Here is a 14,467-nt window from a genome sequence, read left to right on the forward strand (position 1 = left end):
TTTATTCCAAATATGTAAACAAACCACTAAATAATCTACAAGTTTTTAATTATCTTCTAATTAAAATATCTCTTTTGGTGATGACTAATCTTCATCTACAAATATACCATACTATTTAATATCTAAAAATGAAATTTACTCTTCATATAAATATTTTTTAAAAGAATATAAAATATCATTTGCTATTTTCCAATTATTTAGATATATTAATATAAATTTACATGAATGTGAAAAGTCATTTTTATTTTTTTTTAATTTACAAACTAAAATTATTTTAACATATTATATTAATATAATAATTTAGTTATGCTAATATTATATATATAGTTAGTTTTTTTCTTTCTTTTTGGTGAATATTATGACTTGTAATTTAATTAAAATATAAATATGTTTAAAATAATTAAGAGATGTCATTTATCATTGTTAATAAGTTATATTAGTAGAAATATAAAAAAATTACACTTTAAAAAAAAAAAATTCAATTCCAGTAAAAAAATAAATATATTATACCAAAAAGTAATGGTAAAATATCATTTCACCAGTCAACAAATAATAATTTGTGACAAACAAAGGGATCAATGTTAAATATATGAGATTCATTATAGGGAAAAATCATTTAACAGTTCAAGTCAAGATAATTCGCGATTCATATCAAATCAGCGTATCATTAACTAACATATCTGTTTTGATTTGTGTCTAAAAATAATGGGAAATGTCTTTAATTAATATATGATACGATTAACTCGTTCATTATTGGGAGATACAGTCTGATCATTTTTCGTTGACTCATTGTTAAGCTCCTTAATTGATAGAACAATACATGATTTTATATATAGTTCATCATTACGTAGACTGAGAAAATAGTTTCAGAGTATCGTTAGAAAGATTATCAATCACCTTGTTAAGTAGAAATTCACGAAAGTGAAAACCCAAAATGAAAAACAGTTGTCCAATTCTTGGTCCCCGATGTGACTTTTGTGATTGTGCTGGTAGGGCATGCCAGTCTCACTTCCCAGGTAATGTTCATGTATCTTTTATAGTATTTCTACTCATGATAATCGAACAATTGGTTTAACATATCAATATCACACCGTTGATTTAATTAGTATTTGTGTTCCAAATCGAGTCAGTTTCATTTGGAGTACTAAGTTTACAATTTTAGTAAAGAAAAGAATGATGACAGTATTCAATAACAGTAATAGTGGTAAACTATAATTTGTAAACTTGTGATCGTAACTTTTATTTTAATAGTATCAAATATGAAACCAAAGTTAGTATAAAATAATTTTCTACAATTTTCCTTTCTTTTTCATTTTATTTTTATTTATCCAGTGTTAATAAAAAATGTATTATTGTTCTTTCACTTTTATGTTGTAACTCAATTTCATTTTAGTAACATTATTTAACTTATAAATCTTATATGAATTTCTGAGTGAGTAAATTTTTATTAGACTTGGTTAGATCATATCAATTTATTTAGGCAATGGTCCTGATAATTTAATATGACTTTTAATAAAAAAATAAACATGATGATTATGAAAGGTTTAAAACTGTATAAAAATCATTTCTTAGTATAAATATTGAAAAATAACAAATAAAAGTTGATCGTTGATCCAAAGGTATATTATAAGACAACTTAATTTGAAGCGTAGTGCAGAAATCCTAATTAACCAAATATGTATTTACCAACATTAATACCATCTTTTTCTCAAAAAAAAAACATTAATACCATCTGTAATACAAAAATATTAAGCATTTGTAGTTGGTCTTTGTAGGAATGAAGGTGGAGTGGCCAGAGCTAAAAGGAGTGAGCGGAATCGAAGCAAAGAAAAAGATAGAAAGTGATAATCCACATGTGACTGCTTTTATATATCCTGAAGATGTCTATCTACCATCCATCAATTGTTGTAATCGTGTTGTCCTCTATGTTCCGAGCGACAATTGCCCCAACGGTCCAGTCACCAACACACCTATTATTGGATAGCCTCATCCTTTATGCTTTCTAAATTTCAACAATTTTCCTGAATAAAACAGAAATATAAGAGATATTTCTACTATATAATCTTGTATCATCAAGTTTATAATATGTTTCTTTTACTGAACAATAAAAACATTGTTGTGTTTTTTTATCTTTTACTAATGTTATATCTTTTCTAAACTACTCTTCTTATCTAGACGAACACTTTTTAAAGTATTTAGAATACGTAAAAAAAATCTTCAAAACAAATTTGTTATAAAAAAGAAAAATTCCATAAAAATGCCCTAAATAAATTTTGTTAAGTTTTTAATATCCAAACTTTTTGTTTTCTAGTTTGATAACTTAACCAGTTATTTTGCTTTTAGTACATTAACTTTTAAACTGTGTTAATTTTAATATCCAATTTTTCTCATTTTAATCAAATATTTATAAGTTTCAGAATTTTTTTTTTTAAATCACCAAAATTCAGGAAAATCTCTTTACAGTTTTTAATTTTATTAAAGTTTTAGGAATAAGAGAACCTAAAGTATAAATAATCGCAAAATTTTGGAAGAATTTTTAAGATTTTGTTTTCTGAAATTTTAAACTAAATGATCTTTTCATTCAAAATCAAGCTTTTATGAATCTTAAAATTTGATGAAAAAATGAATCTTAAAACTGAAATATTTTATTTCCTAAAACTTAAACTAAGACTATTTTTAAAAAAATATTTTTCTTTTAAATTTTAGAGATTTTAAACTTTGTTTAATTTTATTACTATTTATTATTAAAATCAACAGAATTTGAGTATTAAAATGAGTATAGTGTTAAGTTTAAAGTCTTAAAATGAAAATAATTAGTTAAGTATTAAACCAGATAGCAAAAAATTGGATATTAAAAACTTAATAAAATTTAGTTAGAGATTCAAGTGGAATTTTTTCTAAGTAAAACAAAGAAATGAACCTCTTTGTATAAAAAAAGTATTTTTTTGTATAGTATATTAATATATGTAACATATATATAAAATTATCTGGAAATAATCAATTTTCAATAGGCCACCACCACATATTTACACTGTCAACATTATAACTAATATTTTTGGTTCAGTTTCATACTTTTTATTTATCAACGTGATGACAAATAGGTCTCAGACTCTCAGAATTCTTTTTTTGATCAAGCAGAAAAGCTTCAATCTCTCCATGTTTTGTCTATGAAAACCGGAGGAGCATCTTCTCCTGTATAAGTTGAAGCTCTGCTTGTCCAATGTGAAGCACCTCCCTTCCATTATCAGACATAACCATAGACGACCAAGGAGGATCAGAAACACTCAACTCTTGACTTGGTCTGACGAATACACATCCATTTTATGATTTATGGTATGCCTCTTAACCTCTAAAATTCACATAGACGAGAAAAGGACATTAAACCACCTACTTTTTGAGTCTGCTCTGCACGCCACCACACATGACCCTCTACTTACAGATTCAAGTACCAAGCCGCCATTCCGGTCCAACTTCTAAATCTGCAAGCAAAGTGATAAGAAATATAACTACCATGTCGTAGTTTGGGAGCCGACGAAACTAAAGAGATAACGGTCTTTTTTTTTCAATATCTGAAAACGAAATTCTAAATGCTGGCCACCCTTTATACTTCTACTTCACACGATTTGTTGCTGTTCGAGATCCACCTTTAGCCTAATTAGTTTAGGGTAATTGCACCCAGTAGACACAAAAAAAAACAAAATTTACTAACTAACTAAAAACACCCCCTCTCTCCTACTTTCTCTTCCTATCTCTCTCTACTCTCTATCTCAAAATCTAATTTTTTTTTTTGCTATTTAGCAAATAAACCCATTAATTTAAGTATTATATTTCAACTATAAATCATTATCAGTGTTTCAAAAAAAAAAAAAACTATAAATCATTATCCTCCAATACTTTTTAATATAATACCAAACCGAAAGAGAAAAAGACTAGGATAGCACCAAACCAAGTTTTTGTTCCCAAAGTAGCACTCAAGGCTCAAAGTCACAAAAATAGATTTCATTAAAGAGGTAAATATACATTTATACCCCTTGGGTTAATTAATCCAAACCTTAGGGTTTAGAGTTAAGGGGTGGAGTTTTGGAATTAGGGTTTAAAATTTTATAAAAAATAAATATTAAAATAAAAAATAAAAATTTTAAAAACAGTTTCAAAAAGTATTTTTAAATTATAAAAAGAAATTTTGAAAAAATAAATAAAAAAAATTTCAAAAAAAATTTATAAAAATTTCGAATCTGAAAACATATAATCTGAAACTATAATTTTTTTTTTTTTATTTATTTTTATTTTTATTTATTTTTATTTATTTTTTTAATTTAAACCAAGGGTATTAGGGATATTTTACCCTTTAATAAATGTCATTTTTGTGACTTTCTCCTTCTAGTACTATTTTTGAGACATAAACTTCAAAAGGTGCTATTGACATTTGCCCAAACCGAAATCGTAGTAGACATTTCGAAACCAAAATAAAAAACCAAATAAATTCGATTGCCGAATAAAATTGATTCCAACTCGGTTTACACCTCATATGAAATACCGCCACGTAAGCCAATACACAACACTCTTGTCTGTATATGATGATTCGTTTATTCTGTTTTCTTTTGTTATAAATATATATTTGAACCGTTTTTCTCAGATTCTATAAACCAGCTAACAAAAAAAAAAACAATAATCTCCAGTGATTAAGGAACCAACCAACCTCGGAGATCACCAAGACGACGGTGGTGGTAGTTGAAAGAGATGGCGGGACAGTCGCGAAAATGGATGATTCTGGTGGCGACGATCTGGATTCAAGCCTTCACTGGCACCAATTTCGATTTCTCGACGTACTCGTCGGATTTGAAATCGGTTCTAGGGATATCTCAGGTGCAGCTCAACTACCTCGCCGTGGCTTCCGATCTCGGCAAGGTTTTCGGCTGGTCGTCGGGTCTCGCGCTTTTGTATTTCCCTCTCTGGACGGTTCTCTTCGCTGCGGCGACAATGGGATTCGTTGGGTATGGTGTCCAGTGGCTCGTCATCACTAACGTTATCTCTTTGCCGTACTTCCTGGTAAAATCATTTCTTCTTTTAAGCATTTATTATTATATGTCTCTGTTGTTTTAATCGGTGAATCAATTCGATTTTTTTTTTATTATTGTTATAAGCTAATCTTGATTGTTGAAACATGTATTTGATTCTTCAGCGTTAAGTAATGTAGCCTTTTCTTCAGCTTTGTAGATAGATGATTAATAAAGAACATCATTTTTCTTGACAATATTTACAGAAATATAAGAAATTTATCAAAGATAAATACTTCCTCAGTGTCTATTTAGAGAATTTTTTTCCCTACAAAATAAGTGTCTTTTTCGATTTTCAATGTAAAATTTATTTTTCTATTGGTTGAAATATGGTTAGGTGTATAGGTAATAATATTTTTTTTATAGGAAATGTACAAAATTAATTATTTTTTTAATCTGTGTACCGAAATATAAAACGACAATTATAATGAAACAGAGAGAGTAATTAATATGAACCATGTTGATGGAAGACTCTTAGCATTATGATAAAAATGATTTAGTGTTTTCGCAGGTGGAATGAGTTTGATAGGGAACATGTTTAAAAGCCTCTTATATCTTTGAAACTCTTCTGTGTATATCTTTCATTTTGTTTCAGTTGTTTGCGACTTAATGTATTAAAATCAGAGTAGTGTTTTAGTATTTTTATATTATAATTTTTTTTTTTGGTTGCACATGAGACGAAAACAAGATTTGGAAGTTTCTGAAGGTTTGTTGATAGTTGACTGGTGGATTGGTAGTTCAGAAGTGAAGTTTCATTTGACTGTTTGCTGGCACGTGATTCTCTTTGGCCTGTTTCGGCTTAAACGTGGATTTGATGACTATATCGAGAATCTTTATAGTTTCTTGTGATCGGATCTTAGTTTTGTTTTGTGTATATATTAATATTTTTTCTCTTTGTCACCAAAAATACTTAAATACTGTTTTTCCTTTACATTCGGAACTATTCTTTGTTGAAGAGTAGACAGTGGAGGATCTCTGTCATGTGATGAATACAATACTGAATTCACATAAAAAATATTATGGCTGTAGGAAATTATTTGAATTATCTAGCAGTGAGCCTAGCCAATTTAAAAACTTTTTACTTTCTTGGGAGAAATGATTTTTAACTTTGTGACACGGTCCCAGATACTACTTATGGCTAAGTATGGTTTCTGTAATGTTGTGGCAGGTGTTTCTGTGTTGTTTATTAGCTGGGCTAAGTATCTGCTGGTTTAACACAGTCTGCTTTGTGCTCTGCATCAGAAACTTCCCTGCAAACAGATCACTTGCGCTTTCTCTCACAGTCAGCTTCAACGGCGTTAGTGCTGCCTTATACACTCTTGCTTACAACGCAATCAACCCTATCTCCACACAGCTATACCTTCTCCTAAACGCCCTTATACCTCTCATCGTCTCCTTCGCTGCTCTCATCCCTATTCTTCGCCAACCGCCTCTTGAGCCTCTCCCACCAGACGGAGTTCGTAGAGACTCTTTCATGTTTCTCTTGCTCAACATATTAGCGGTTTTGAACGGTGTTTATCTGCTTCTCTTTGGTTCGAAGACTTCTGGTGTAACCTCAGCTCGTCTCCTCTTTGGTGGATCGATTCTTCTCTTGATTCTCCCTTTATGCCTTCCTGGTCTAGTCTACGCTCGTAACTGGTATCTACACAAAGTCCACTCTAGTTTCCGTTTAGAAGGTTCTGGTTTCATTCTTGTTGATGTCGATGAGCTTGAGATACATAAAGGAATGGTCACACGTGAAGCTAGCTTCGACGGTTATCAGTTGCTGAACGATGATGTAGTACTGCGAACAGCCATTACTCCTGTTCAGAAGAGTTTCATTGAAGATGAAAACAACAGATCCTGTTGCAGTAATCTCATTAGAAGAAACCAGCTTGGAATGCTTGGAGAAGAACATCCACTGTTTTTGTTATTGTGCAGATCAGACTTCTGGCTTTACTATATAGCTTATTTTTGCGGTGGCACGATTGGACTTGTCTATAGCAACAACCTCGGACAGATTGCGCAGTCTTTAGGACAAAGCTCTGAGACAACAACTCTTGTCACGCTTTATTCGTCTTTCTCATTCTTTGGTCGGTTGCTTTCAGCAACACCAGACTATATCAGAGCGTAAGTCCCTTTTTGCACTCCTCTGTTTCTAGCATCTTGAGAAGATTTATGATCTTATTGAACTGTGCAGGAAGTTTTATTTCGCTAGAACCGGGTGGCTAGCCGTTGCTCTTTTCCCAACCACAGTCGCTCTTTTCTTGCTGGCATCATCAGGGAGTTTGTCAGCGTTACAAGCAGGAACAGCTTTAATCGGTCTAAGTTCAGGTTTCATATTCGCAGCAGCGGTTTCCATAACGTCTGAGCTGTTTGGACCAAACAGCGTTGGGGTTAACCACAACATCCTGATCACAAACATACCGATAGGATCGTTGGTGTACGGTTTCTTAGCTGCTTTGGTCTATGAATCCCATAGCACGGCTGGGTCAAAGACCGGGTCCGTTATATGTATGGGGCGAGACTGTTATTTCCTAACGTTTGTGTGGTGGGGATGCTTATCGGTGATTGGGCTAGCTTCAAGTGTTGTCTTGTTTCTGAGAACTAGAAGAGCTTATCAACGTTTTGAACAAGATCGGATAGCATCAAGCATGCTCTATTCTTGAAAATTTGAACTTCAATCGTGTTATATTGAAGGAAAAGCTGAAAATGACGACAAAAACTTGTGCAGAGCTTTGTTAGTGCACACGAGTTCTGATATTTTTATTTTTGGCAGCAATAATAAGAAAGAGAGATCTTAGGGACATAAAGAAGGCTTTCAGTTTTGCGTTTTGTGGCAGTGAATCAGTGAGTTGGAATGGGGAATTGTAACTTTGAGGGCATTGGAAGCAACATGTAATACTTACTTCTGAATTAACCTGACGAATGGAGAGATAGTAAATAAATCTTTGAAGTCCTCCAAAATGTAACACACCGACTTCTTGGATGGAGTGAGACCCACGAACCAAGAAAATAAGCATGCGAGTTCACTCGCTATGCCAGTCCAAGCCTTATAATTCTAGTGATATCCATCTTCGCTCTAATCTTGGAAAGAAATTCTATAACTTTAAATATGAAATTTTTTGCTTTTCAAAAAGGAATTTCAAAACTTCAAATTTTGGATTTTAGAATATCTTTAAAAATACTCTCTATTTTGAAGTTTCAAGTTGTTTTTCTCCAAAAGCAAAATTTCAAATTTAACTTCAAAATTATTATAATTTACACTGCAATCTTTATATTTGTCATCATAATGATAAATCCAAAATTTTTTTATAAATAACTAGCACATATACAAAATACTACACTAATATTAATTAATAAAATTTTACACTAAAATATAAAATTATAAATATAAATACAGAATTAAATATTAAACTACAAACAAAATACCACAGTATTCCATAAAAGTATTTTTGTATTGCTCCATCTTCGGTGACAAACAAAATTTTGACAATATTTTAGAGGTTCCGGAGAAAATTTGTTGTTGTAATATTTAAATTTGTGTAGTAATTATGTTTTCATGTATCTTCTTAAAAAGTTTCTTATTAAGTTTTTTTTTTGTAATATTCTTGTTATCTAATTCTAGTTTTAAAATATTATAAATTTTATTTTAAAATTTTCATTTAATTTTATGTGTAAAATTTGAATTTATAAAAATAAATTTAAAATATTTATGATATACAAAAATTTTAAAGATTAAAACGATAAATAGAAAATATTTAAGAATCATATATGTGGTGTGTAATTAATTATAAGGACCAAAATGCAAATAAAAAATGAAACTTTAAATTTGGAGTTTTGAATTAAGAAACTTCAAATATGAAGTTTCACTCCTTCAAATTCTAAATTTAAAGTTCTAAATTTTTTTTAGAGCAAAAAACTCTATATTTGAAGTTATAAAGTTCCTTTTGTAGATCCTCTTAAGAAGTAAAATTTTGTATTTGAAGTTTCACTACTCAAAACTTCAAATTTGAAGTTTCATTTTTTTATTTGCATTTTGGTTCTTATAATTAATTACACGTCACATTTATGATTTTTAAGTATTTTCTCATTTGTCATTTTAAAATTAAAACTTTTGTATATCAAAAATATTTCAATTTTATTTTCATAAATTCAAATTTTACACATAAATTAAATAAATTTAAAAACAAGATTTAATATTTTAAAACTAGAATTAGACAACAAGAATATTAGAAAAGAAACTTAATAAAAATAACTTTTAAACAGATACATTAAAACAACACTAAAAAACTAGTAAATTTGCTCTAAAACCTCTAAAATATTTTGCAAATAAATTTTCTGTAACCGAAGATGGAGCATTACGAAAATTATTTTATGGAATGATATGTTATTTTGCTTATAGTTTGATATTTAATGATGTATTTTTATTTATAATTTTATATTTTAGTGTAAGATTTTATTAATTAATATTACTATAATATTTTTAAATATGTACTAGTTATTTATAAAAGTTTTATAAATTTATATTAATTATGACAAATATAAAGACGGGCAGGAGCTAGACTTTCTGATATGTAAGCGTATGGAGCTAGTAAAACATTACTTTATATAATAAGAAGATAAGATTAGAGATGCTGTAAAGAAGAAAACGATTAGGTGATTAGCAACTAGGAATGGCAATTGGTACCACCCGCCCCGCCGTAGCCCGCCCCGCCGCGGTCTCTCTATCCGGCGGTTCTTTGCGGGTTGGTCCGCCACTACCCGCGGTCTCAATCCGTAAGCCCAAACCTGCCCCGCTAACCTCTCCTAGCATTTGCGGGCAGCCCGCGGGTAGTCAAATATTGGTGGCAAACGGTACCACCCGCCCCGCCCCGCCCCGCCTGATTTGCAACATGAAAGAAAGAAAAACTGACTTATCTTATCAAAAGGAAAATCAGAAGAAAGCATATACCACGACAGCTGAAATGTGAAAACCATAGAGCAGCTCATGGCGATAGAAATGTGAATATGACTCGTATGTGGGACTGATACCAATACCAAAACATTCTTCTTCTTTTTTTTAAGTTCAGCCTTAAAATTTTCAACAAGTGTTTTACTCGTATGTGAGACTGATACACTCGTATGTGAGACTGATACGTGATAATGATATTGATTGCAAATGTACATTACCAAAAGCACAGACAACATCAACTGCAAATTTTTCAAGTCTTCACCAAATTTAAATTAAACAAAACACCAGATCCAAATGATTAATCTCAAAGGCAATAAAAAATCAAATCCAAACAGTCATTCTAAATGTAGATAAAAGAAAAACACCAAATCAAAAAAAAAAAAATCAAACTTCTTCTTCATCTTCATCTCCACCATTGACAATGGATTCAAATGATGGTAGGTTCTCTTCTTCATCAAGAATTTCATCTTTAGAAAATATCAAAAGTTGAAGTTAGTAAATAATAATAGGCATGGTTCTCAGAATTATAAAATAATGTGAATATTTTACCATGTTCATAAGCTTCATATCCCTTTAGCCAGTTCCTAGTACAGATCAGAGCTTGCACATTTTTCGGAAGTAGACGGCTCCTGTATTTATTAAGGACTCGCGATCCAATGCTAAAGGAAGACTCTGAAGCCACTGTTGTAATAGGAATACTCAGTAAATCACAAGCCATTGCTGACAAATCGCCATACCTATGAGTATTATCTTTCCACCACTTGAGAATGTCCATGCTCCGAAAACTATTAAAGTCCAAGGGTGGTTCATCCAGATAAGCTTCTAGAGGTGTTTTTCCACTCACAGCGCCGCTGACTTTGCGAAACGCAAAGAAATCCTATGAAGGTTTAAAAAAAAGATCAAAAACTATTTAAAAAAAAATAAAAATAAACAGAATGTTAAAAAAAATCGAAACACTCACATTGTAGTTCTCAAACATACCCATTGACCCTTCAGCACAAACATTTTGTGGAACCGTCTCACGTGGCTCTGTAGAAGGTGAGTTAGTCTTGGATTTTTTGTCGTAAGACTCAAACAGAGTACTGAGCTTATCACGCAAGTTTCTCAACTTTGTATCACGTGTACTCATGTCGAGCTTCCCTAAGCAACAATCCACAATAGAAAGCTTAAAACGTGGATCAAAGACGACTGCCATCGCGAAAACACAACTGACTTCTTCCCAATATTTATCAAACTTCTCTTTCATCGGTGGCACCATCTCTCTGACAACCTCATCTTCGCTTTCTTCATTAATTCTAAGCCAATCATGGATCAACCAGACCTGATAGAAATACAAGTTCGAAGTCGGGTAATTGGAACCAGACATCAAACTTGTAATCACAGCGAATGGTCCCAAAAAACGGCAGATATTCTCAGCTCTTGTCCACTCCTCAGCTGTAGGCGCCATTTTATAACCTCTCCTATCAAATGTCTCCAACTTAACAAACGCTTTGCGGAACTTGATGGCTCTTTCAAGCATATAGAAAGTTGAATTCCATCTTGTCTGCACATCCAGTATCAGACCCGCATTTTCCTTTATACCAGCAGCAACCACACATTTTTCGAACAATACTTCACGCGCTTCTGATGCTAATACGTACTTAATACTCTCTCTTACTTTGTGCAAAGAACTTCCAATAACCTTCAAACCATCTTGCACTATGAGGTTAAGTATGTGAGCTGCACATCTGACATGGAAAAACTCTCCGCCACACAACAAGTCATCGTTCAACATCAGCTGCGATTTCACAATATCTTGCATCGAATCATTGCTTGTAGCATTATCCAATGTGATAGAGAACACTTTTTTTTCTATTCCCCACTCTTTCAGTGATTCAAGGAGCTGCATCGAAACATTCATACCTGTATGTGGTGGTGATAAAGCACAAAACGTCAGGATCTTGCTGTTCAACCTCCAATTTCGATCAATGTAATGAGCCGTCACACACATATAACCCTCACGTTTTAGCGATGACCACAAATCAGACGTCAAGGAAACTCTTCCAGGAAGACTCGCTAATTCCCTCTTCAGTGCATCTCTCTCGTTCTCATACAACCGATACACATCTGCTTTCGCAGTGTTTCGACAAATGGTTTGGACATCAGCATTCAAATACCTCCAAGTGTCTCTCACTTTTTCATACTCCACATACGAAAATGGGAGGTCATGCTGGACTATTGTCTTAGCGACCAGCTGCCTAAACACAAGATGGTCATATTTGCGAGGTACTAATTTCCCTTCAGCATTGACATTCATCTTCCCATTCAACCTTCTATACATTTTGAAAATACCACGATGTCTTTTCAAGGACGTAGTTCCATGCCCGTGAGAGCTCCAAGCATACTCATTCTTGCAATGATTGCATTTGGCTTTCTCCTCGCCATTGGGTTTTCGAATCACACAAAAATCCACCCAAACATCTGACCTTTGCCTACTCTTCATAGCAGCATCCTCATCGTCCTCATCAACATCATCATCCACATTAATCTCCTCATCCTCTTTTTTCTTCTTCTTTTGCGGCTGCACCGGTTTTGGAGCCGGCTTGGAACACCTCCTCCCTCCACGTATTGTAGCAGCAACCGGTTTTTTTTTCCCTTCCATCGCCTTTGAAGACGACCCGGATTGAGTTGAGAAACTCCCTGATCCGAGAGAAAATTGTTTGCAAGGCTGAGTGGGATTGATTGGAGGAGGAGTCTCCTCAACATCACTATCGACCTCATCATCAGCTACCTCAATCACTCGTTTTCCTTGTTGCTTCTTTCCATCAGAACAGCCTATCTCAGTCTCACGATTCTCATCAGCAGCGTTAAGGGCTCCTATCAGGCGTTGAGTGTCGAAGTCACAAGTCTCCAAGAACTTGAAATTGGGATCCATCTCCTTTGTAGCCGCTCTCAAGTCTCAAGTTTCTTTATTAGTGTTTTTGTTTTCCTCACGAGTCACGATATTCAATAAGTCGTGAAAGAGTAGTTTCCGTGTGTTTAGGTTTGTGTTGTTACTTGTTAGGGTTTTTTAATTTACTTAGTATTTTAATTTTATTTTTAAAAATTAATATTTCTAATTTTCAACAACAAACGACAAAGTTACATAACAATACTTACTTCAAAACAGAACCAATACTTACTTCAAAACAGAACCTAAACAAAACCAATACTTTGCCATTCCTAAATATAACTTAGACAAGATCAAACATCAAAGAGGGACAAGCTATACTTTGACAGACTCAGGTTTCATTCAGACAAGAATAATTCAGCTACACAGTCTACGGTAAAACCAACAAAATTGATAAGTTCTCACTGTCTATCAAGAGCAATATACTCAGCTATACAGTCTACTGTCATACCAACACAATTATTAAGTTCTCACAGTCTACTGTCATACACAGTCTTACAGTTCCTCATCAAACAATCACAACAAGAAGAGTACATAGAGAGACAGAGAGAGAGACATACCTGTTTCATAGACCTAGAATGAGCAGCAGATTCTCTGTTTTTGATCATACGCTTATGCCTTCTATCTCCTCTGCTTTTATTAGAATCTTGGCTTCTTTTCTTCCCAAACCTCGCAAATTAATCAATAAATACAGAACAACAATAGTATATCAGTATGACATTATCAATGAATAAATTATTTCACTTTGTAGCTTAGTTGAATCTAAACCAATGCTCAATTGCAGAAGTCATGGTGTTAGCAGTGTACATCATGAGTCTACGTTCATCAACAAACATATCAGAAACAAACTACTTCAGAGCTTAATCAAATACCTTTGTAGTCCAGGAACAAGAAGTTTCGGTGGCGGGATCTCCAAGAAGACGAAGGAGAGAAGCTCCGGTGGAGGCTCGACGAAGGAGATAAGCTCCGGTGGAGGCTCGACGAAGGAGAGAAGCTCCGGTGGAGGCTTGAGGAAGGAGAGAAGTTTCGGTGGCGGGATCTCCAAGAAGAGAAGTTATGGTGGTGGAAAGAAGACGGCGAGGAGCTCCGGTGTGGCTCGAGGAAGGAGATAATCTCCGGTGGAGGCTCGACGAAGGAGAGAAGCTCCGGTGGAGGCTCGAGGAAGGAGAGAAGTTTCGGTGGCGGGATCTCCAAGAAGAGAAGTTATGGTGGTGGAAAGAAGACGGGGAGGAGCTCCGGTGGTGGCCTTAGTCGAGGAGAAGAAGAACCGGTTGGTGGTGATGCTCCTCTGGTGCTCGTCAATAGAGTCGCGGCTACAGAGAACACGAATCGCCATTTTTGTCCCTACTTTTTTTTTTCAGGTGCAGACACAACAAAAGAGGAAGTGGTGCGGGTTCTGTCTGACCCGCAAGACCCGCAATGACCAAAACCGCAAAGGCCCAACCCGCATGAGACTTAACCCGCGAGACCCGCTCACAAATGGGCCTACAGTATCTCTGCCCAAACCCGCCCCGCATGGGTCTTGTACGGGCCAGGCCCGCGGGCTGC

At 33.7% G+C, this 14,467-nt stretch overlaps 2 protein-coding genes across 2 annotated transcripts; both read left to right on the forward strand.

Annotated features, from left to right (window-relative positions):
• Positions 1 to 31: 31 nt before the first annotated feature.
• LOC106388227 (inhibitor of trypsin and hageman factor) lies at positions 32 to 3,927 on the forward strand. The gene has a single exon (XM_048781428.1). It carries the CDS (start codon positions 1,778 to 1,780, stop codon positions 1,982 to 1,984), a length of 207 nt encoding a protein of 68 aa, XP_048637385.1. The 5' UTR covers positions 32 to 1,777; the 3' UTR covers positions 1,985 to 3,927.
• Positions 3,928 to 4,627: 700 nt separating this feature from the next.
• Positions 4,628 to 7,995, forward strand: LOC106386387 (protein NUCLEAR FUSION DEFECTIVE 4-like). The gene is made up of 3 exons (XM_048781429.1): positions 4,628 to 5,049; positions 6,226 to 7,166; positions 7,237 to 7,995. The coding sequence occupies exons 1-3, from the start codon at positions 4,741 to 4,743 to the stop codon at positions 7,703 to 7,705; spliced, it is 1,719 nt and encodes a 572-aa protein (XP_048637386.1). The 5' UTR covers positions 4,628 to 4,740; the 3' UTR covers positions 7,706 to 7,995.
• Positions 7,996 to 14,467: the final 6,472 nt, after the last annotated feature.

The sequence above is a fragment of the Brassica napus genome, chromosome A6 (genome assembly GCF_020379485.1).
Source record: "Brassica napus cultivar Da-Ae chromosome A6, Da-Ae, whole genome shotgun sequence".
Lineage (NCBI taxonomy): Eukaryota > Viridiplantae > Streptophyta > Magnoliopsida > Brassicales > Brassicaceae > Brassica > Brassica napus.

What these genes read in the sequence shown, in the direction of transcription:
- LOC106386387 (XM_048781429.1), top strand. Translation starts at nt 4,741, where the DNA reads ATGGCGGGACAGTCGCGAAAATGGATGATTCTGGTGGCGACGATCTGG. An exon ending in TCTCTTTGCCGTACTTCCTG is followed by an intron (nt 5,050 to 6,225) that starts GTAAAATCATTT and finishes ATGTTGTGGCAG; the next exon opens with GTGTTTCTGTGTTGTTTATT. An exon ending in ACACCAGACTATATCAGAGC is followed by an intron (nt 7,167 to 7,236) that starts GTAAGTCCCTTT and finishes TGAACTGTGCAG; the next exon opens with GAAGTTTTATTTCGCTAGAA.
- LOC106388227 (XM_048781428.1), top strand. Translation starts at nt 1,778, where the DNA reads ATGAAGGTGGAGTGGCCAGAGCTAAAAGGAGTGAGCGGAATCGAAGCA.